Here is a 25,365-nt window from a genome sequence, read left to right as displayed (position 1 = left end):
CAATGAGTCTGAAAACTACACTTTTCACTTCAGGCGTCATAAGGCAATGATAAATCAATTTTTCATTCCAAGCTTTGCTAATCCTGTATTAATCGCTTTTTTTGTTTTTTTTTAAATATTCATGTGCACAGAAATGACTTTTACAAATGATGGTGGTTGGGGGGAGTAGGGCCTGTGGACAGCTGGCCACAGCAGCTGGAAGTGTTTCAGATAAGTGAATTGATGCAAAACACAAATTTTAAAATGAACTCTGACCTATGGCTTGCACCTCAAGTAAATGTAGTGCTTATATAGCGCACAAATCACCCCCGAAGGGGTCTCAAGGCGCTGTACACATAGCGCTGTGGAACCCTTCTTGGCCTTTTCCTGTGAAGTGCCCACTCCTGGGCACCCCCAAGGTGAAGCCAGGCATCCTAGCGCTGTTGGGGCCGTTGTGGAGATTAAGCAAGCTATTGCCCAGAGTTGCAGAGTGGGGCCCATGATTAGAGTAGGCACAGAGGCAAGAATTATCAGGTCCGGGGAAATTGAGCCCAAGACCCGCTGAGGTGGGAATTGAACCCTGGTCCCGGGCCAGACCTCTGCATCAGGGTCTGCCTCTCTAACCACTGAGTCACACTTCTCCACCAAGTAAAAGCTCTGACATTTGAATGTTCCTTGAATTGTGGTTCTTGAGTGAGACTGTCTTGTACTCTGTCGCGGTGGCTGGGTTACAGCTAAGGTGGCGTTGGCTGGGTTACAGCTAAGGTCGTGGTGGCTGGGTTACAGCTACACTTAGCGGCATATTTAACAAAAAGTTACGCAGTGCAACAAGTCGCCTTGCTGTGGTGCATGACAGGGAAAGGGCAGGACTGTAAATATGGTGCATTTTGTCATTTCCTAGCTCTGGAGCACAATGTGCTGCCTAGCGCCAAAACAGGCACTCTTGCACCATGGTGCTGCGTTGTAAGCAGGATTGTTTTTTGTGAAAGAAGGGGCACCTTCCTGCACACAAATATTCCCCTGAGGCATTTTCCTCTTTCTATGTGTGCTGCAGAATGCAGAACACATAGAGAGAGGAAAAAACAAGAAGAAATAAGCATATGTTCGAGGCATATGAGCTGTAGATTACACACTATGCATAGATCGCCACCTAGTGTTGAGCCTGTATGTTTGCAGTTGTTTTTGTCCTGAAAAGTCTTTGGAAATCATGAGATAGGTGACTTCTCCTTTGGATTACACTGCGCATGGGCATCGGTTCCATCCTTGGATTGTATTTTTCCGTCATCGGGCTCGGATGTGTTTCCTGCCCTACAGTTTGGAACCGATTCTCCTTCGGCGCGCAATCCTCACCATTTTCGACGGTATTGTCTCTAACGCGTTTCCAATCTACCCATCTCTTTACAACTTCAAAGTCTTCGATTCTGGTCGTCGACGAAGGCCTTCGGGCCTACCTGGGCCTTATCTTCTGGCTCATGGAAAGGACGCCATTCAAGAAGTGTCCTCAATGTGGTTCGAAGTTTCCCCACACCGATCTCCATGAGGTGGGCAACCTTTGCCTCTCACCGGAGCATGAGGTCAGAGACTGTTCCGCATTGACGTGCCAGAACAGGACGGAGAAAATGGCATCAACAGCAACTCCGAGGCCGACGAACTCAGACGTCGAGGACATCACTCCGGCACAGCGGGTTGTAAGCACACATGTCGACCCCGACCCTTCCTCGACACCCTCCAAAAAGTCTTCGGTCACACCCTCGCCTTCGGGCCGGGGTGCACACCGAGAGATGCTTCCCCTGTCCCGCCTTCGAGTTCGGCAAAGAAGCCTAATAAGCCTTTAGGCGACTCGGGCTCGAGTCAGCCTACCCCCGATGCCGGCACACACCTACCGGCACCGAAAAAGAAGCCATCTTCTTCCTCCTCCACGCCAGCTGCTTCCACATCTAAGCACTCGGCGCTGAAGACTGGCACCGGCTCCTCTGCACCAAAAACACACTCGGAGACGAGCAAAGAATTGCCACCGAAAGGACCCGACTTCCATGCCTCGGAGCCAAAAAAGGCCTCGGAACCGGAAAAAAAACATGTTCCACTGGCCAAAGACACTTTAAAAGAACATGTTTCAAAGCCAAAAGATGCTACCAGCTCTGTGCCGAAAAAGCCTACGGAACCAAAGACCTCGGCACTGAAGGATCTACCTCAAACAGAGGAACTATTTCATGTAGATCCTACACCAAAGACTCTTGTAAAGGATCCCAAAACTGGTCGATTGACTATTAGTTCTAAAAAACGACCGTTAGACACGCCTGCACCGGCTCCTCATCCTAAGAAGAAGGACATTGCAACCTCTCCTCTAAGGACACCTTCTCCTCCTCCTCCTCCTCTTCCTCCTCCTCCTCCTCCTCCTCCTCCTCCACCACCTCCTCCCCTGCCTCATCACTCCCCTAACACCTCTGATGACACAGGGGGTGATGCAGATGATGAGCCACTAGATAATCTTAGTCCTCCTGGCTCACCTGACCCTTGGGATGATTATAGCATCCCAGACGACCCTTACATGCCCCAAGATGACATATACCCCTCCAGGCCTTCCCCACCAGAGGACACTATGGGATTTAACCAACTTGTCCATTGGGTTGCCCAGTACCATGGGGTTGACCTACACACTGACCCAGTAGAGGAGGATTCCCTTATGGATACCTTTGACACCACACAAAAGTCCACCTCAATTCTACCCATGCCAAAAGGGGTCATTAAGCATGCGCCAGAGGTCTTCAAAGATCCAGTCAGGGCTGGAATCATCGACCCCCGAATTGAGAAGAAGTATAAGGCTGCCCCCTCAGACCCAGCCTACATTAACCCCTCCCATGCTCATGACGAGCTCAGCTCGTCATGCGCCATGGTGGCCGTATGCTCATGACCAGCGGAGCTCGTCATAGCGGTCAGAACGCTCACGCGCGGGGCTAATTCCCCCGCTGTGCTGAACGTTCTGAAGAAACGGGTGTGGCCGTGACGAGCTCAGCTCGTTATGAGCACACAGCCACCGTGGCTCATGACGAGCTGAGCTCGTCATGAGCACTGGGGCGCTGTGCGCGCCCCCTCGCCCCCCAGCACAGCGGGGGAATTAGCCCCGCAGGCAAGGGGTTAAAGGGCCTGCACCACTAGACTCCCTTGTAGTCTCCAACGCACGCAAAAGAGCCAATTCCCAAACATCAGGCAAGGCTTCCCCAGCAGATAAGGAGTCTAAACTCCTGGACGCCTCGGGTAAACGAACGGCGTCACAGGCAGCAAACGGATGGCGTATTGCAAGTACACAGGCACTACTAGCATGGTACGACAGGGCACATTATGATGAGTTAGAATCCATAATGCAGCACCTTCCAGACAAGTACAAAAATAGGGCCAATGAAATTATACAAGAGGGTAAAAATGTCACCAATACCTCTATTCGTTTTGCCCTAGATGCAGCAGATACTGCTTTAAGGGCAATTAATACCAGTGTCCTTTTGCGTAGGCATGCCTGGCTACGCATTTCAGGTTTCAAACCTGAAGTCCAAAGTGCCATCCTCAATCAACCCTTTGATGACCAACACTCATTTGGGCCTAATGTGGACATATCCCTTGAGAAAATGAAAAAGGATACGGACACAGCTAAATCTATGGGAGCCTTGTATGTCGCAAGCTCCCAGGCGCTCCTTTCATCGCTCATCATACAGAAGCACCACCAGAGGCTATTCCTCAGATAGTCCCTCTACTTCTTACAAAGCCCCTACCCAATCCACCTTCAGTAGGGGCAACCAAAGAGGAGGTTACAGGGGTAACAACAGCAAAGGCAGAGGCAAAACTAACAACTCCCGCTCTGCTTTCACGCCTGCCCAATGAATTCCCTCCACTTCCCCCACCACATTCCACTCCAGATGGGAGAAGACTACAACAATTCTTTCCTGTCTGGACCAACAGCACATCAGACAGTTGGGTGCGACAAATAATTCAATCAGGTTACTGCCTCGAACTAACATCTACCCCCACAAACATCCCACCCAAACAGCACCCAATGTCACAAGAACATTTGCTTCTACTGAGGCAGGAGGTAATATCCCTCCTACAAAAAAGCACAATAGAACTAGCTCCACCACGTAAACAAAACAAGGGCGTTTACTCCCTGTACTTTCTCATCCCAAAAAAGGACGGCTCTCTAAGGCCTATTCTAGACCTCAGACCACTAAACCTGTACATACAATCAGACCACTTCCATATGGTCACACTCCAGCAGGTCCTTCCTCTCCTTTTACAAAACGACTTCCTTGCCACTATATTCTCAAGGACCCCTATTTCCACATTTCCATTCACACAGCTCACAGAAGGTATCTCCGATTTGTACTGGACGGTCAGCACTATCAATTCAAAGTACTCCTATTCAGAGTCACAACAACACCAAGAGTGTTTACCAAGTGCCTGGCGGTGGTAGCAGCACACTTAAGAAGACAGCACATTCACGTCTTCCCATATCTCGACGACTGGCTCATAAAAGCCAGCTCATACAGTCAGTGTGTACAACACACTCACACCACCATCCAATTACTCCACGACTTGGGGTTCACAGTAAACCACACCAAGTCCCATCTGCAACGTCCCACGTACAACAATATCTCTGTGCCACAATAAACACCTCAACAGCGCCAGGTTATCCCTCTCCTGCCAGGATTAACAAATATGAAAGCTCTTCTAACGAAATTCCAACGCAAAACTCTCTTGCAGCTCGAGTGTTCATGCAACTCATAGGAATGATGACCTCTTGCATATTCATAGTGCCTCATGCAAGACTACAGATGCGTCTTCTTCAAGAGTGCTTAGCACACCAATGGAACCAGGCTCAAGAACAATTAACAGACCTAGCATTGGTAGACGGTCAGACTCACTGCTCTCTGCAATGGTGGAGCACCAAAAACCTTTCCACGGGGCGACCGTTCCTAGAGCCACTTCCTCAAATAGTCATGACAGCGGACGCATCGCTCTCCGGCTGGGGAGCTCACCTACTGCAGCACACCATGCAGGGCAGGTGGACACCCCAACAAAAGTTACCCCACATCAACCACCTGATGTTACTAGCCATATTTCTAGCCTTAAAAGCATTCCAAAAGCAGATATCTGGCAAAGCTGTCTTAGTCCCCATGGACAACATGACAGCAATGTACTACATAAACAAACAAGGAGGGACACACTCTCTGCAACTCTCTCAGTTAGCGCAGGAGATATAGAGATGGGCTATACCTCTAAACATTTTCCTCTTAGCCCAACATGTTCCAGGGGTACAAAACACCATAGCCGAACCGTTAAGCCGTCAGACACAACATATCCACGAGTGGGAACTTCATCCACAAGTTCTTCAACCGTTCTTTCAGATGTGGGGACAACCTCAGATAAATCTCTTCGCCACCCATGAAAACGCCAAATTCCAAAGCTTCGCGGACAGATATCCACACCTGCTGTCTAAAGGCAATGCGATATGGATGAACTGGTCCGGCAAATTTGCGTACGCTTTTCCACCTCTCCCACTGCTTCCACTAGTGGTGCGCAAACTACAGCAACATTCCCTGACTCTCATTCTAGTTGCTCTAACTTGGGCTAGACAACCTTGGTACACCACACTTCTGCAACTTGCTGTGGAACCCCCCTAAAAGCTATACCTGACTCCACGCTTCCTAACTCAGAACCATGGAGAGATCAGACACCCGGACCCAGCTCAGCTCAACCTAGCGATCTGGCTCCTGAGGTCCTAGAGTTCGGTTATCTTAACCTTCCCCCTTACTGTATGAACGTTATTAAAGAAGCTAGATGTCCCACCACTAGGGCGTGTTATGCAGCCAAGTGGAAACGTTTTGTAATATACTTTCATAACAACTACATCAATCCTCTAGATGTGTCTATTCAGCACTTCATAGGATACTTACTACACCTCCAAAGATGTAACTTAGCGATCACATCTATTAGACTGCATCTTGCTGCCATTGCAGCATACCTACAAAATAGACAATATCTATCACTTTTTAGAGTACCTGCCATAAAGGCTTTTATGGAGGGCCTCAAAAGAATAAATCCTCCCAGAACACCACCTTCATCTGGGTGGAATTTAAACATTGTTCTCACATGGTTAATGGGACCTCCCTTTGAACCTTTACATAAATGTGAACTACAATTCTTAACTTGGAAAGTTGCTTTCCTAGTAGCTATTACTTCTCTAAGAAGAGTTAGTGAGCTACAAGCATTGACCATTCAAGAACCTTTTCTGCAAATGCATCATAGTAAGGTTGTTCTACGAACCAATCCTAAATTCCTTCCAAAAGTCATTTCGCCCTTTCATCTCAATCAATCTGTAGAGCTGCTCGTATTCTTCTCGCAGCCACAAACTGTTGCAGAAAGAGCCCTTCATACCTTAAAAGAACATTGCTTTACTACATTGAAAGAACACAACCCTTTCGTAAAACTAAACACATTTTTGTGTCTTTCTCACCACCACACTAAGGCAACCCCATATCAATCTCTGGGGTAGCTAGGTGGATTGTCAAATGTATACAGATTTGCTACCACAAAGCTAAACGTACGTTATCAGTCCCTCCTAGAGCCCATTCTATAAGAAAGATAGGGGCTTCAATGGCATTTTTCGGGAACATTCCCTTAGATGATATCTGCAAAGCAGCTACATGGTCTACACACCACACACATTCACAAAACACTAGTGTGTAGATGTGCAAACTAAACAACAAGCTACTGTGGGCCAGGCTGTACTCAAACCACTGTTTCAAACCACTGGAACAGATACGGGTGGTCGCCGCTAAGGCTGGGTACTGCTATACAATCTATGCATAGTGTGTAATCTGCAGCTAATATGCCTCAAACGGAAAATGCTACTTACCAGTATGCATCTGTTCTTGGTATGTAGAGCTGCAGAGTTACACACGCCCACCCGCCTTCCCGGCTACCTCTGTCTGTTCCAGTATTATCTTATTTAGATACAGCTTACATGAGCATCCTTCCTGTTTCTTACAAAACTCCATCATTTCCCTGCTGGCAAAAAAACAATCCAAGGATGGAGCCGATGCCCATCCGCAGTGTAATCCAAAGGAGAAGTCACCTATCTCGTGACTTCCAAAGACTTTTCAGGACAAAAACAACTGCAAACATCCGGGCCCAACACTAGGTGGCGATCTATGCATAGTGTGTAACTCTGCAGCTCTACATGCCAAGAACAGATGCATACTGGTAAGTAGCATTTTCCTTCTCATCTCTACGCCTCACCTGGGGAGGCGTAGCAGTTTTGGTGCATTTCCCAGGTCTACCACTAATGGTAAATCTGGGAATGTGTCACAAAGCATGGGTGTTGCATGGAAACACCCACACAACACCCATGCAACGCCTCCCTGGGGCAGAGTAATGCAACGCAGCAATTTGCGCTGCAGTGTGTTACTCCGAATGTATCAAGCCACTCAGGGCCATGCAGGGTGGCCTTGAGTGGCTTGATACATCGCATTTAGTAGTTGCATCATGCATGCATGCGTGATGCGTGTGTGGCGCAACTACTTGCTAAATAGGACCCTCAGTTTGGTATGGGAACATCCTATATTCAAGGGGCTGTTGGAGGGCGTAAATATAGCCTTGTTCCCCACCACAATTTGGCATTACACTGGTCGAATACAGAGGGAATGGTAAGGGCCACATTACAAAGTTCTGTGTAAATGCTGATAACATAAGGTGCAGTATTGATGGCATGTACCATTAGTACACCATTCGATTTTTGCACCTTAATATGAGGATAACACAGTACTACTGGGTTCTTTTCCACCCATTTTGAGAAGTGGTTGAGTTACTCCAGGGTTTACCCTGTGGGAGTTGTGGATGGCAAAATTTACCAGTAGTGTAAATACAGCAGTATTTGGAATCCCAATTAGAGAGCAAACATGGGGGGCATATTATCAAGGAGGTTTATCTCCGCTTTTTTTGCTTTAAAAGCCAAGAAAGCGGAGATAAAATGATCTCCTTATTACCTAGCTGTCGCTAACACCAGTTAGCGACAGCTAGTAGGAGATAGCGACCATCTTGGGCCCCACTTTGCATGTCAGTGATATTTATCACTAATGACATGCAAAGTGGGCGTGCCAAGATGTTAGCGACTGGAAACAGTCGCTAACATCGCTATCTCCTATTACCAACTTTTGGAAATATTCGCGCTAAGCGCGAATATCTCCAAAAGCTACCACCTGCCCTGAGCAGTTCTTAGCCATGTTATCCAATGGGAGGTGGATAATATGGCTAAGAGCATTAGCTCGGTAATGCATGAATATCGCTGACTTTTCAGCGATATTCATGCATCGCGGCCGATTTTTATTGCATTTGCGATAAACCTTGGTAATACCAAGGTTTATCTGCGATAAAAATCGCCGCAGCTCAGCGGTAAATGTTTGTCTCTAACCAAGCAATAGCGATAATTATCGCTATTGCTTGGTAATATGCCCCACAATTTTGTGCCTGAGTCAGGATCCCCAGAGGATTTGTAATGTGCCTCCCCAGTGTCTCTGGTGATAGCCTGCGAAACAAGATTTTTCAATTTCCAAGTAGACCCACTGTTTGGGAATCTGTATTCAGCCTGGCAGCATCTAGAGACTGTGCAATGCTACAGGCACTGAGGTATAAAATGAAGATCCTTCTGCATCCTGGCCCCAACAGGAGGCATAACTACACTGAACAGGAGGCTCACCACTTACTTTGTGGCATAGAATCTAAACATAGATGGTTCAGTGTCCAGAGGTTGTCCATTACTCAATGCCCAGAAAATCAAGAGGTGCATGTACACTCTTGGAAAAATCTGCGATAGAGTGGAAGCTAGAGGTGGACGAGCCAGCCATTCATAGGGAGGACATAGGCTGGACCTCAACCGAATATGTCTCATTACAATAAATGCGTTTTTCACGTATTCCATTACAATGCAGTTGTTAGAAGGACCGCGTTGTTTCAACGTGAACCATTACATCGCAAGCCATTACAACGACCGCATTATTTCAACGCGAACCATTACATCGCAAGTCGTTACAACGACTTGCTGTAGGGGGCGCGCTGGACTTAGGAATAGTATTATTTACTATTCCTACTCCAGTTGTGCAACAGCAGGGAAGGTGTTGGAATGCAAATCCAACACCAGTGCACCTCATACAGCAAGTCATTGAAATGACTTGCGATGTAAAGGTTTGTGTTGTACCAACGCGATCGTTGTAACAACCGCGTTGTAATGGAATGCGTTGTAGAGCATTCAATGTAAAGGCTGTTTCCCATTCACTATTTCAGATAGTGTATGTACGTAGCATGTTTTGCTGCAGATACACATGCTCTGCATACTTCTCAAACCTAGTATTGGGCTCAGACGTTTGCAGGCTGTTATCTTTGAACACACGCTTTGGAGTCTCAGGATGCAATCCTACTCTAGATAGGCCATGCACATGGACACTGACTCCAGAGTAGAATATTTTTTTTTCTGCCATTCGGTTCCAATGTGTACAGATGGGGCTCAGCTTTTGGGCCCATACAGTGAATCTTGGACACACACGTTCGGAAAAAACGTTTGTCTTATGCTTGTCTCCGCTCTATGACGGTATTGAGAGACTAACACAGTCGATCTAGTCCGTGTACTCCAAGGTCCCCATGACGCCTGCCCATTCCCTGGCGCTGCGTGCCCGGTGGCATCAACAGTTTCCACGCAAGAGAATGCAGATCCCCACAGGGTACCAGAATAGATGTGCTTTCAGTGCAGTCCCTAGTGCTACATGAATGCTTGGATAACCACTAGGTTTGTAACCTCTCCTTCTCCCCAACCATGATGATGCCTCGTGTGAAGCTTGCTTCTCTTGTCCGAAGAATTGAGAGGTGTTAGGTGCCCCCAATAAATGCATCAGCAATTCGCTGCCAACCTCCTCAGCAAACAGGACCCCATCGGCACCGAGGAAGGCAAGGACAGGAAGCTCTTTGGGTATCCTACCCCATCTGCTGCCATCTAGGTCAAAGGCCGTCTTTCCCAGTGGCTCTGGTCCAAAAGATGAAGAGGAGGCTCCCTGGACCTCCAAGACCAGTGTCCCTCGAATGAAGACCTCCGCAAAGGTTGTAAGTACATTCGATTTCAACACTTACTCCAAGCCACCCAAGAGGCCTCACACCAAGTCAGAGCACCACTCCAGAGGGATTTGGATGTCAAGCCCCCGTGCATAGAGCACCACAGCCTCCAGGGCCAACTCCACCTTGGGGCTCCGGTCAACACTGAACATACGCCCCTCTCGGAAATTGAACATCAAGACCACCAACAAGTCTCTACCCTGCCTGAAGGCGAAGGCCCTTTTAATGCCAGCGCTTATGCCACCATTGACTGCGAAGCCACCATTGACACTGAGATTACGCTTGATGACCGGCGCGGAAGAAACAGCCAATCCTCGAAAGACTGCAGGAGGAGCTCAGTGCAAGACAGAAATGCTTCTTTATCAATTCCCTTACTAGTAAGATTTTGGCAAAGCCACCCTGTCGAAAACACATATACTCTGCCTCAAAATAGAAGACTGGCATCAGCGGCCATGCAAGCTCCCATGCCCAAGAAGCATAGAGACAGGGGCTTCATCCCCACCCCTTGTGCTCCACTTTCTCCCCACCTCCTCTGCCTCCATAAAAGACACCAGATCTATTTCCACATTCCTCTTACGACCCAAGGAGCTTTTTCGGCCCGACAACCCTTTTGAGCCACAGCCTACAGACGGTCCTTGGGGTGACTACAATGTGGAACTCCCAGACCATTACCATTTGAGAGTATCTTCCCCAGAAGGTACCAAGGCCCACCACAACGTCATCCGGCAGGCAGGCACCTTCCACAAGGTGGACATACATGTCCTCTTCGCAGAAGGCAATTTCCTCATCGAGTTGGTGTCCAAGCAGACAGTACTATTTCAACCCAAGTTAAAGGGAATGTGCAAGTCTGCCCTGGAGGCATTCAGGGAACCCCTAGTTGTGCATACTGCCAACAAGCATGTTTATGCTCAAGTCCCACCGCCGACGCCCCACCGCCTGATAAGCAGAGCAAAAGGTTGGATGGCAAGAGGGTGGCTGCAGGAGCAGTTACCCGCTGGCGTATATCAAACTCCATGGCACTCCACGCCTGCTAGAGTGGGCTCCAGTTGGAAGAAATGCAGGAGTTGATCAAACATCTCCCCAAACATTCCAGAAAAAGAGGGGAGGAGACAGAGTCTGATGGCAGGACCATCTCCAGCGCCACCATCCGTTGCGCCCTTGATGCCTCAGACACAGCCTCCCAGGTGGTTAACACCAGCCAGCTTATTAGACACCAAGCCTGGCTCTGCATCTTGGGTCCAACAGCATCTTTCCTCAGCCGGCCATTTGATATATAACACCTATTTGAGCAGAAGGTTGATGAGATACTGGAGACGATAAAGAGGGACACCGATATTAACAAACCGATGGGTGCCCCAAAGCCTCCTTGTGGAGGCAGCAGCCTCTGGAAGGCACCAAGACCACTTGCCTTGATCCCAGCCATCCATTCCATTGGCAGCAGTAGTCTTTCCTCCAACAATAGGACATAGGCCGCACCAGGGGTTCCTACAGGGCCAATAACTACAAACGGACGGGGAGGGGCAGCTCCAGCAAAGGAAGTATCAACTTGCCCCCACCTCCCACCAATCCCATATCACCTGTTGGGGGGGATACTGCAAGATTTCCTCTATCGCTGGGAGGAAATCAAATCAGATCAATGGATAGTTGTTGGGGTTCACCATGGCTAATACCTTGAACTTTTCACACATAACCCCAGCAGAGATCATCTCAGCCTACTAGAGGAAGAGTTCCAAAATCCCGCCCACAAAGGAGCCATAGAAACAGTGCCCCCTCACCACCAGGGCAAGGGTGCCTGCTCTCTTTACTTTTTCATCCCCAAGAAGGACAGCTCACTTACGCCACTTCTTGGCCCTCGGTCCCCTCAATCGATACATCCTGTCCGAACATTTCACACATAACAACTGCAGGATGTCAACCTTCTGCATTGACAAGGCAACTCCATGGTGGCGCTTGATCTCAAGGGTGCCTACTTTCATAACCCTATCCAACCCACCCACTGGCACTACCTCTACTTTGTGGGAACTGGACACCATTACCAATTCAAAGTGCTTCGCTTTGAGGTAAACATCACTCCCAGGGCCTTCACAAATAGCCTAGAAGTGATAGGCACTCATCTAAGGAGGCAGGCATCCACGGTTTCGCCTACTTCGAGGATTGGTTGATCAAAAGTGCAGGCTAACAACGCCTAGACCCCACCCAAGCTTTGATGTCCCCACTTCATGGCCTAGAATCATAAATCCCACCTACAATGTCTCCAGGTTCAACATTCCTGGGTCTGTTCTCATCCGGTCACGAAAAAAATCCAGCGGAGGGTGTTCGTGTTCCAGCAGCTTTTATCTCTTTCTCAGCCCAGTTGCCAACTCACCGTCAGGAGGTAGGCATGATGGGTTCCTGCATTGCCATAATACCCCATGCCCAGCTCCACATGCCCCATTTCAAGAATGCCTCTCAGCTCAATGGTCACAAGCAGAGGGTCACTGGGAAGGTCCAATGTTGGTAAACGCTGGTGCCCCTTGCTCTCTGCAGTGATGGAACAGCATCAACCTGGTGCAGGGCAGACCTCTCTCTGACTCCATTCCACCAGTCACCATTACCATGAGCACTTCTCTGATTGGCTGAGAGGGAAATGTGTTACGATTGACAATGGAGGGGGTTGGGACCCTTGCCAGGGATGGATTCAGAGTACAGTAGTCCTGATCATAACAGACCGTCATGTACCACCTTCAGAAGCAGGACTATACCCACTCTCGCCCACTCTCATCAACAGCCTGAGCGACATTTTCACCTCTTTAGCACTCGCCTAGGGCAACTGAATACAACGATCAGCAACTGAAAGGCGATTAGTTCTATTTTGCAAAATGCCTGTCACTCTAATGCTTCACAAATGTTGCATTTCTTTTAGTAACTTTTGATCAGTTGAGGTACAAAATCATGTATTTTTGTTAAAATCAGCAAATTATGCAGCAATGAAATATATATAGTGTGGAAAATCCTTAGTAACACAAGAATGCAGCGGCCATAAAATCTCCAGCACACATTATAGACTGAATTACTTCAAGTTGTCTCAGATTTGCCAGTCAAGCACAATGATTCTCGCGAAGGTAAATTATTTTCCTTTGTATCACACAAATGTTTAAATAGGAAACTGTGATTTCATTGAGGTTTCCTCGTTTCACATTGTATAATTCAAACAGTGGTACACTGCTGGGTTCAGTGTCTTTCAGAAGCTGAATTAGTGTGATGTGATGTGATGGGGTTTTTATAAAGCGCAGGTTGCACTCCAAGGAGCATCTTTGCGCTATAGAAGAGATTTAAGGACCCTGGTAGTTATGGAGAGAAAGGGGTATCTAGACTAGATTTTTACATTGCACTCTTTTCAATAAATTTGAGTTTTAAAATACACATGCTTCATGTTAAGTCAACGGGGCACAGAAGACTTTCTAGAACAAGCATTTGCAATGCAATCGGTCTCGCTTTTGGGACCTCATATGTATTTATGTATGCATTATATTATCCTTCGGTCTCCTGCGTTCCTTTGGACCGTGTTTTATCGATTACCACGCTGTAGAGATAAATAAGCGTTTAAAAGAATGGTAGATATAAGCATGATTGTTATGTTGAAGTCTTCCTAGTAACTTGTTTTAGCGCCTAAAAAAATACAGCATGTACATTGGGTTTGTTTTTAATATGGTAGCCGGCTGGGTGCAGGGTTAAACGTGCTAGTGTATGTGGTATAAACAGTATGGACTTTAAATGTGCAGGCTGGAAAGTTTGGAAATAAACCTGTAGAAAACAGATACAACCTATTAGAATCATTTAACTACACATAACAACAAAATGGAGTGGCTTAGTGGACTAATGCATGGATTGTATGGTCACAGGTTCAAACCCGTCATCTTAACTGAGCCTTTCATCCTTATAAGGCAGATAACAATAATAATAGTATTGTCATGTGGAAACGGGGTGTTGGAAAAGCTTCCTGCTGGTGTTATGTTTACCAGGAAAAGCGGAAACGGCATGGTTGTCATGGTGAAGTTTTGCCAGTAACTTGTTTTAAGGCCTAAAAAAATACAACATGGTACATTGGGCTTGTTTTTAATATGGTATGGGGTGGAGGGTTAATATTTGCTCTTTATTATAAGGATGGCTGTATAAAAGTGAGGCATGCTCCATTAGTATTGTTGCGGCGTGGAAACAATGCGTTATAAAGCGTGCTGCTCGTTTTTTTAATTTTTTTATTTCAGTAAGATTTTTATTGAAAATTATATTTACATGGTGCGTAATGTTTACCATAGACAGCAAAGTGGCAGGGTTGTTAGGGTGAAGTTTTACTTGTAACTTAATCCAGCGGTTATATTGGGCTCGTACTTGCTATGGGAGGGGAGAGCGAGGAGGGGAGTTAAAGATGCTACTGTATGTGGTATAAACAATATTGACTTTACATGTGCACCCTGCGGGACAGATTTAATAGCCTCTTTCGCCCTTTTTGCCTCACTTTTAACATGGGAAAAGTGACGCAAAAGTGGCGCAAGGGGCTTGTAAATCTGCCCCTGGGTGTTTTAAATTAACACATAGATGCGCTGAAGAAGAAGAGGCAGCAAAGCAGGATGATTTAAATGCGGGTGCCATTATTGTAAAGATGCGGAAACAGCTAATAATGTACACCATCATAGAACCGAAGAGCTCTGTCACTCTAAACGTGGCATACCTACGGTACAAATGTGCGCATATTACCGTAAACAATTACTGGTCATTAATGATGTTCCTTATAACGGCAGGCACTTTTAAAATAAAATAATCATCTGGGGATAGTTACAAGTAAAGTCAGAATAAAAGCAACAGATTCCACTGGCAGCCTCACAGCTGTGCTCACACGTGATCCTTTGTTCATGCCAATAACATCTGCACGGAAGAGGGCTCACGTGACAAGGAGCGCAAAAGGCAAAACATGAAAGTAAATACAAATATAAACTGCTATTGTGCTATATAATGAAAATATAAAACTTTCACATTGTGTTATTAATATAAGTTATTCTCAAATATGGAACTTTTGACAACAAAGACAACATATTGTTACAACACTCAACCGTACAGTGTACTGGCTAAGTGGAGGAATACCTCGACAATATAGGCCTGTGTTTCAACTTAGGGTCACAGGTTCAAATCCAGTTATGTTAACTCTAGCCTTTCATCCTTATGAGGTCGACAACATTAGTAATTTAAATTTCAAAAGGTCAAATAAGCCTGTTGTCCAACTAAGGTTAATACAATGAGTACTGCTGTGAGAATTACATGTTTTATATACCCAAAAATGGCCACAGATAAATACACGATTTATAAATACTAATTAATTAAAGAGTGCAACAAAAACTCGAAATTATAGATTGTGAAGGGCAATGTTTATTTTTTATTATATGGATGGCTGCATAAAAGGGAGGCATGCTGCATTAGAATTGTTGCGGCGTGGGAACAGAGTGGCATATTAACAAGAACCTTGTTAAACTTTTCGCAGTTTTAGCGGCAGGAAACTGCTGCTAAAACGGCGATAATGGGCTTGCTAACATGCGTTATAGAATTCCAATAGAAGCCCAGGTTAGATGTGCAGGAAATCTAACATGGGCTTCTATTAGAATTCTATAACACATATTAGCAAGCCCATTATCTCCGTTTTAGCTGCAGTTTACTGCGCTAAAACAGCGATAATTTTAACGAGGTTCTTGCTAATATGCCCCTGAGTGTTATAAAAGACTGCTGCTCGGTTTATGTTTACCGTAGGAAGCAAAAGTGGCAGGGTTGTTAGAATTCAGTGTTACTTGTAACTTAATACACCGTGTGCATTGGGTCTCTTTCTTGGCATGGGAGGGGAAGGGAGGGCAAAGAGGGGAGTTAGAGTTGCTACAGTATGTGGTATAAAATGCGCTGAAGAAGAGGCAAAAAAGCAGTATGATTCAAATGCGGGTGCCATGGTCATATGTGCCTGGCGTCATTAGCTCCTTATTGGAAAGATGCTAAAACAGCTGCTCATGTAGACAATCACAGAACCAAGGCAGAAGTCCTAAAAAAAGAAGTGGGGGGAAGCTGTCACCGGAAGTGACGTCACGACAGGAAGTGACGTCACGAAAGGTGGCTTGCACCATCAGGCTCATTGCCTCCCCTTGCTCACCCCTTAGATGCGATTGCATCTGCGAAGCCAGCGTGTGTGCAGCGTGCTGGGAGCTCCGATCTCGTCCCAGAGAGGCCAAAGAGTGAAGTCCAGCAGGGGGGACGGTGGTCATCCGGTAAAATAAGTGGGGGGATACCGTCCACCCACGTGGTACCCCGACTCGAGCCCTGCCCAGAATTGACGAGTTCTATAATTCTACACATAGCATACTTACGGAACAAAATGCAAGCGTATTACTGTTAAGAATTACTGGTTATTCATGGCATTCCTTATAACAGCGGGCACTTTTAAAATAAAGAAATCATCAGTGGGTAGGTACAAGTAAAGTCAGAATAAAAACAACACATTCCACTGGCAGCCTCACCGCTGTGTTCACACGTGATCCTTTATTCATGCCAATAACATCTGCACGGAAGAGGGCTCACGTGTGCCAATATGATTGATAGGGCTGGGTTCTTTAATGTTGTGACCACATGAAAGCCCTGGAACAGCGAACGCACATTGTGCGGGTCCCTGCTCTTCCCCGCGAAAATCATCCGGGGATAGTTTAAAAAAAATAAACAAATTCCAGAGTAACTTAATGGACACTCACACATGACTTGGTAAACCTAGGATCTCTAGATTACAATGCTAATGCCGATTGATGTGTGGCATTTGATTTCAGGAAGATGTTAAGAACAAGCCCGGGAGTGGTGTAAGGAATGCAGCTGACGCAGCTGCCATCGAAACCTGACCCAGAACAGATGTGACCCTGCGCGCTCCCGAGACCCCTAGGCCATGGGAGTGCAAGTTTTGAGGAGAGGTGGGACAACCACCCTTCTTTGGCCATTTGGTGCTTTCAGTTATTGAAAGGCACCAGCAAAGGCCAATGGGATGTGTGAGAGGAGGCACACCCACTCAGAAAGCTCTTGGAAGTCTGAAGTGATTTCAAGAGCCCTCTCCCAGAGAAGCGCTTACAGGCTTCGCTTTAGGCGAGGCCTAAAAATGATTGTGTGATTTAGTCTCAAAGGCAGCTCTCCGCGGCACAAAGGTAAGTGTAAGTAAAAGCAAGGTACCATTCTTTTCTGTGATTATCAGCACCCTGATCGTGGCAATTAAATAATTATCAAACAATGATATTCCCTGGATCCCACAAGTTTGCTCTTATTTTATCTTATATATTCATGCATTTGAAACTTTACCCAGTGTCAGAACGCTTTGCAATAGAACCAGTTACATTACATAAGGACTTCATAGTACATGAATAATATAACAGATACAAACAGATAAACTCTAAAATCACATAAGAATGGTAGTACGTACGCAAGTCTACTACATATACTAGTGGTTGGAGTTACATATAAACAACTTGCAAATTCATTCAAGATTACATTTTAAGAGGTGAAGCGATTAAGGTCGGACAATTATATACTACATATTTACAGAGCATGATCTTCTCGCCGTTGCTGGGGTTTTTGCGGTACTCGTTGCACACATGGGCGCTGATCTTGGACCTGGAGGAATCCCCAAGCTGGTGATGGTCGTAGGGGTAGAAGGCCAGGTGGTGGTGGGCGAAGGTGGCGTGCTGGATCCCGGGGCTATTCTTGACCTTGTGCCACAAAGTCAAGCCTCCCGCAGGGCTCCAGCACCCACAGAGCCAGGGTGTTCCGACCTACATGCCGCAGGTTCTGTCCTCAAGGCACCGCTGGGGGGCACTATTGCTACTCCATCACTCCTTCCGCTAGTGTCAGGCTCCAGTCCTCTCTCATCAGCAGGCCTTCGTGCCTATGGGTCTTGCTCAGCGGCTAGTCACAGACCTCCTCCGACATCTTGAGGGCCGCATGCGTCTCTGTGGCCATTTGCCACTGACAGCCAAAACCAGCAGTCCGGCCCTGGTTGCACTTGACCTGCATTTTCAGTGTAAAACGTACAAACAGGCTCTCTGCTCACATTTTAGTCTTCATTTTATCCTTCATTTTAACGAAGTACCATAGGGTAAAATAAAATCGGACAGCTGTATTGCAGTTCCTGCAACACAATGACGCAAGCAAAATTGCTGCCCTCCTCTGCATGAAAGGGATAGAGCAGAGCTGTGCGGTGTCTACCAAGGAATCACACATTTCTGCTCTCTCTATACAATGGTGCACTTTGTGCAGCCTTGCACCAATGCATGCAGGTACCCTTGAGCCATAGTGCCAGGGTGTCTGCGTTGTGTTCAGGATAGTTGTTGTGCAGGACGCGGTGCCTTCTTGCCAGAAAAACTGTCCTCAGCGGCTATGTCCTCTATGTATGTGTGCTGCAGAATACAGCACTTATGCAAAGAGGAAGAAAATGAGGAGAAATGGAAATATTTCCCCTTATTACGCCAGCCTCCGTGAGGCGCAGGGTGTTGACTTAAATCCATGTCTACAGAAATGTTGTTGCTAGGGCTATGCATCAAAACCCATGGGTGGTGTCACATGAAGCAAATGCACGACCCATAGAACACCTCCCTGATGCAAATTAGCACAAGGCAGCACACTGCACTGCGTTACTTTGGGTTGCAAAACAACGCAATCATGATTTTCATTGGTTTTAAAATCCCTTCAGAAGCCTTCGGGTCGCGTCTGAGTTAAAAAAAATGAGTGAAAACCTGATGCAAAAGATTTTTGTAGATCTGGGCCTCTGTGCTTGAACAAATACACATATTTGATGTTCGTCCCCTGAAGAACGGCAGTAGTTGGGTACAGGAGAAAGATAACGAAGACCACTCAAGTTAAAAGCACTTGACCACGAGCAATAGATTTGATGTTAACCTATCATACATAGTTATAAATGGAAGACTACTTGTCATTTAGAAGTCATTAAATCTTTCTTTTGAATCTGGGTGGTACCTAAAAGGATTGTTTGTGCAGTCAGAGGGTGGCACAAGCCAGGGTCCTGGAGAATGCTTGTAGGATGTACACGAATGAGATGTAAGCTTTGCCACCAACGATCAATCTCTAGTTTACAATTCAGTCATTGGCAATCAATCACAGGGCTCTATTTCTCAATCCAACCTTTTCCTCTCAAGCACTAAGCTCAGTTTCATACATCAACTTTTTCCAGCCCATCTAAAAGCTTGATTTCTCACTTGAAGTTTCCCGAGCCAATAAAACAAAGAGATTTATTATGTGAAACACTGGAAGCAAATCAAGAATCTATTTCTTAATAAGTATTTGTGGAGCTAATTGTTTTTCTTTATTTCTAAGTTCATGCTTTGTCAACTAATCATAATTTCTGTTTCTCACTTAAAGCTTTGACAGCCAATCATCATTTCGGTTTCTCACTTCAAGCATTAAAAGCCAATCATCATTTCTGTTTCTCACTTCAAGCATTAAAAGCCAATCATTATTTCTGTTTCTCACTTCAAGCATTAAAAGCCAATCATCATTTCTGTTTCTCACTTCAAGCATTAAAAGCCAATCATTTCTGCATCTCACTTAAAGCTTTGGCAGCCAATCATCATTTCTGTTTCTCACTGAAAGCTTTGGCAGCCAATCATTTCTGTATCTCACTTAAAGCTTTGCATCCAACTATGAAGCTCCATTTCGCACGTAAAGCTTTGACTGGCATCCGTGAAGCTCTGTTTCTCGCATAAAGAATTTCCATGTCTACTTGTTTTTTTAAATTCAAGATGCTCTTTTTCTGAATTGTAGTTTTGCAGCAAAGTCACAAAACCTCATGTAACAGTTTTTTCTCTTTCCAGGAGCAAACACCCCTCTTTCTCGCTGCGCGGGAGGGAAGCTACGAGACCACCAAGGTCCTTCTGGAGCACATGGCTAACCGCGACATACCGGATCACATGGGCCGCCTGCCACGAGATGTGGCTCGTGACCGCATGCATCAAGACATCATCTGCTTGCTGGATGACTACAGCGCTGCCATGCTGAGCCAGAGCGGTTCTGCTCCTGCCACCTCTCCCGCTTCTAGCTGCTACCAGGCCCGCAACCAACTCCGAAAGAATCGTAAGCCATCAGCCAAAAGTCCCACTGGCATTGAGAGTGAGTCTCCGCACCCCGAAGCTGTTCCACTACCACGAAAAGTGCCTCCACCACAGATCGACCTCAACAACCCCTACTACGCGCACCCAGCTCCACTGAGGAGCCCGGTCCTGCATGCGCCCTCGTTCTGTGGCCTCCATCCCCTCGACACTCACTACTGCCACCCTGGCCACCCAGCACAAGGGTTCATCAGCTTTGGGATGCCATGTGACCAGATGATGTCCGATGCCTGCCAGCAGTTCCTGGGCAGCAGAAGCAGCTCCTTTTCTGGCAGCCACTGGGCCAACCGGCCATGTGAGTGGGTGGCACTGGGCCAGCACAGGACGAGGGAGGCTACAGTTCCTCAGGGCTGTAGCCACCAGAGTGGACACTGCTACGGAGCTGCAGTGACTCCCACCCAGGGCAGCGGCTCTCACTGCTCTATGCCCAATGTAGCCTATGCGGGTGCCCTGGCGCAGCAGCCAATTCACCACCTCGCCTGCCAACCACTGCATGAAGCCCCACAGCAGCCTCCAAGCATGCCACCAGTTTCGGAAGCTGCCTTCCCGCAGGCCAATCCCACGCAAGTTCAGAAATTAAATCTGGGCAGTCGCAAGCCAACCTTTGAAACTTCAAGAATACCCGGAGATACCAGCACGGGATGTAGCCGCCATCAGCCGCAAGAGAAAGGAGCAACCGGTGGGAGCCAGAGCCATCTCAAGGAGGGCAGCCTCTATTTGACTCCCCCATCGCAGCATGGGTACCCCTCCCCACCAGGTGCTGACCCCACCCCACCCTGCCGCTCCCACCACCCCTTTCTGACTCCCTCACCAGAGTCACGTGACCAGTGGTCCAGCTCCTCACCGCAATCAAACAAATCTGATTGGTCAGAAGGTGTACCCAGTCCCCTATCACTGACTGACGTGAAGTGAGGGTCAAGGCACAGACTTCTTCCTCCTGCGAATATACCTGGAGTGTAAAGACCTTGTAAGCTGGAGGAGACCATTTTATTCAGAGGAGAAGGTTCTATTAGCACCATATATTTGGGGGGGACAGTGCAGTCCAGAAGCTCCTCTCACTGGACACCCCTTCTCCTGGCGATATTTAGAAGTACTTGTTGTGATCTTCTTGGTCCTTAAATGCTTACCAGCAAAATCAAATAAAGTTAACGTTTGTGTAGGGGTGTATTATGAGAGACATTGAACATGGCAGTATGTCTTGCACTGAAAGGCGAGTAAAACAAAGATGGCGCTAGTCAGTTACAGGAAGGTCTGGACTCAGGCACGAGATTCAAAAGAAACGATTTAACAAATGGAGAAGGAAACTAGGAGTAAGCCAACAAAAGATGCACAGAGAAGAGAACTATTGAAGGTGGAAGCATGACAAGAAAGAATAAGGAGAAACAGGAATAACACCTGACACTGTAAGGTCAACAAATAGGAAGGAGAACCAAGATTAAGTCTGATGAGTTGGAGAGAAAGTCATCAAATGGAGAGTGAGAACCAGGAATTAAACCAAAGAGGTGGTGTAAAAGTCGACAAATAGGGAAATAGAGCAGGAAATAAAACCGTATATTTTGGTTGAAATATAACACGTTTATAAAGAGAACAAAAAAATAGTCTAAGAGGAAAGGAAATAATAAAAAACAGATAGATTAAAATGAATATGGCATAAAAAGCAACCAAAAAACATGAAGAGAACTAGGAAAATGAGAGAGAATAAGAGAGAACAAAGAGGAAACCAGGATTCATACCAACACTAGGGCAATGTCGACAAGCTAAAATCAACGAAGAAGAAAGAGTAAGAAACACTTGTGGCTGTAGTGGAGCTGGGCTCAAGCAGCAGAGACAGGAATAGGAGAGAAGAAGCAGAACCGGGAATAAGACAAACAAGGAGGGCACAGCTTGGACATGAGCAGTGAAAACAGGTTTAAAAACAAATAATGATGGGCAGAATTAAGACACTAGTGGGAGAACAACACAAGGAGAGACCGACCTACTACAAATTTATCAAAACTAGGAATAAAACCGAGAAGCTGGCAAGAGTCACAACAAAATCTGTAGAAAAAGAAATGTGACAACGCGAGAGGGCAGGAGCTTGGAACAGCATAAGCCAGAGAACCAAAAATTAAAACAAAGGGAGAAATAGAGCCAAGAAGGGTACCTAGATTATAGGAGTAATATCAGCAGGGGCTTGGAAAGGACAATGAATTAAAAACAGTAGAGGAAGGATTTGGGCAATATTTTTTCCATGAGAAATGAGAAATAAACCTAGAAACAAAAACATAGATATGGGCAGCAGAGAAATAGCCCGACTCTAAAAGCGAGGAAGAAAATCAGGACAAAAGCCAGCAAGGGCACCATGGGGCATAGAAAAGGGTGGAAAACTGGGCAACAGACAGATACTCAACTAGAAAATGCAGGCCAGTGCCGGTGCCTCTGTGTCCATCAGGCGATAGCCATATCATATAGCACTTGTTAACCAGCAGTCTAGAATGTTTGCACTCTGAGGAAGAAGCCACCGCGATTCCATGTGAAAACCTAGACTGACAAAACATTGTTTGCAAACACAAAGGGGGCCACTTTTGCGTCATTTTCCCACGTTAAAAATGACACAAAAGTGGTGCAAGGGGCTTGTAAATCTGCCCCAAAGACTCTAAAATGTAGACTGTGGGAGTTGGGTCACCAGAGGGAGTTACCTGGCCAAGGCATGCAATGAGGGATGGGTTTAATTGGAGTGGATTGAGAACACCGGTGAAAAACTGGGAAGATAAAGAGGGTTGTGTCTAATGGAATAAAGAAACCGATTGAAAACTCAAAAATAACAGCAACCAGGATAATCCAGATGAACTGAGAATTAAATTGAGAAACTGGGTGATCGAAACAAAAACTGGCTAAGGTTTCAGAAATAAGACCGAGATGAAGAATGAGAGAGAGCCAAGAAAGTGGAATGACATCAGAAACAAGACTGAAAGGTGGAAGAATAGAGTCAGGAACCTGGAAGGAACATCAGGAACCTGGAAGGAACATCAGGAACCAGGCTGAGAGATGAAGAACTAGAGTAATAAAACTAAGAGGAACATCAGGAACAAGGCTGAGAGATGAAGGACTAGAGTCAAGAAACTAAGAGGAAGATCAGGAACAAGGCTGAGAGATGAAGGACTAGAGTCAAGAAACTAAGAGGAAGATCAGGAACAAGGCTGAGAGATGAAAGACTAGAGTCAAGAAACTAAGAGGAACATCAGGAGCAAGGCTGAGAGATGAAGGACTAGAGTCAAGAAACTAAGAGGAACATCAGGAGCAAGGCTGAGAGATGAAAGACTAGAGTCAAGAAACTAAGAGGAACATCAGGAACAAGGCTGAGAGATGAAGGACTAGAGTCAAGAAACTAAGAGGAACATCAAGAACCAGGCTGAGAGATGAAGGAATCAAGATAAAAGAGCTGAACAAACATCAGGAACTAGACTGAGAGAGATGGAATGTAAAAAGGAATGAGACTGGTAGATGAGGGCGAGAGACACCAAAATGCAAGGGAGTCAGGAATAAATGCAACTTGAACTAATAGGAATCTACATCATAGCAAACGTTGTCTTGGGTATCGGTGCACTCTGGACGTAGTCTCAGGAGTATCTACGTATGGATCTGATCTCAGGAGTATCTCCACACGCAAAGCTGTCTCCTGAGTATATGTACTTGCTGGATACTTTTGCAGGGGTTTCTATGTATCATATGCGAAATATTTTGCATGATGACCAAGATATCTGGAGTAGTTGTGTGTGCCAGACGTTATCTCAGGAGTATCTGTGCATGCTGAAAAAGAGTGTCGATGTGTCGGCCGAACATATTCTCAGGAGTAACTGTGAATGCTGGGAAAGCATCTTGGTGCACAAACCGTGAATGAGATGACATCCGGTGCATTCCTCTTCCGCCTCAGCTTGCATCGGTGATATTGATACCTAGACCAGTGTGTATATGAAATTAGATTATCTTTGCATTTACGACTTGTGTGTAGAGTTGGTTTGTTTTGAGTTTCCCTGTCAATCATGCAGGCTGTGTTGCAACAGAACATGCCCTGAGGATCTCAGTGACACCTGAGGGCTCTAGCACACCCTTTTGGTGTTCTGGGTGTGCTTTCCTGCACATATTGGTGTGTCTTGCTTTTGATTGAAAGACTTTTTATTCCAGACTCGTATTTATTCAAAGATGTCATCCTGCAAGCTTCTGGATTAAAGAACATCGCTTAATAAATGTGCATGCTGCATGCAACTCCAAGCATCAAATAACTCGACTGAGCTGTTGGGTGCCTGCACCAGCCTGGGTCACAACTAGCAAGGGAGGATAGTCACACTTGTTCTTGGGGGCTGCAAAGAAGTGAGCACTTGCACTCCTAGAGCCACATCACCATCAGTCTGGAAGCTAAGTGGAACAAGCATTTACAATGCAATGGTTTTGCCTTTGTTAAAGTTTGAGCTATTGGCAATGCTCTTGACATTATTTTTATTTATGTTTTTTTTTTACATAAATAAATGGCATTGTCATTTGCAATGCCACTAGCTTTATCTTTCGCAAACGACACCCACAAACACCTACAGAGAGCCCCCCAACACACACCCACACAGAGCCCCCCCCACACACTGCGAGCCCCCCCCACACACTGCGAGCCCCCCACACACTGCGAGCCCCCCCACACACTGCGAGCCCCCCCACACACACTGCGAGCTCCCTCCACACACTGCGAGCCTTCTCCACACACTGCGAGCCTCCCCCACACACTGAGAGCCCCCCCCACACACTGAGAGCCCCCCACACACTGAGAGCCCCCTTATCGTAACGGACCTTCATGCTCTCACTAAATCTAGAGTTGACACAAACACATGCTTGTGCTCAGCTGACTCTCAGCCCCACGATTAAAGCACGATAAAAAAATCTGGCATCGCACAGAAACAGGGCATCCTAAATGTACATATTGACGAATTACAATAAATAACAGAAAGGCCTTAACAAAGCTTACATGCGCAAACATTTACATCTTAAATGCACAGTTTGCCGATGTATAACTTTGCACTGAAAGTCGTCGGATCTGACCTTATCCTAACGG

At 46.3% G+C, this 25,365-nt stretch overlaps 1 protein-coding gene across 1 annotated transcript in view; it reads left to right on the top strand.

Annotated features, from left to right (window-relative positions):
• The window catches only part of LOC147660783 (neurogenic locus notch homolog protein 1-like), a 415,745-nt gene extending 391,480 nt beyond the window's left edge, over positions 1–24,265 (top strand). The window contains exon 34 of the mRNA XM_086951469.1: positions 19,995–24,265. Within this exon, the coding sequence (XP_086807595.1) occupies positions 19,995–21,200 (1,206 nt within the window). The 3' untranslated portion in view covers positions 21,201–24,265. The remainder of the gene's footprint in view (positions 1–19,994) is intronic.
• Positions 24,266–25,365: the final 1,100 nt, after the last annotated feature.

This window comes from Lissotriton vulgaris, unplaced genomic scaffold (assembly GCF_964263255.1).
Source record: "Lissotriton vulgaris unplaced genomic scaffold, aLisVul1.2 SCAFFOLD_1465, whole genome shotgun sequence".
NCBI lineage: Eukaryota > Metazoa > Chordata > Amphibia > Caudata > Salamandridae > Lissotriton > Lissotriton vulgaris.
This window is presented reverse-complemented; position numbering and strand designations above follow the sequence as displayed.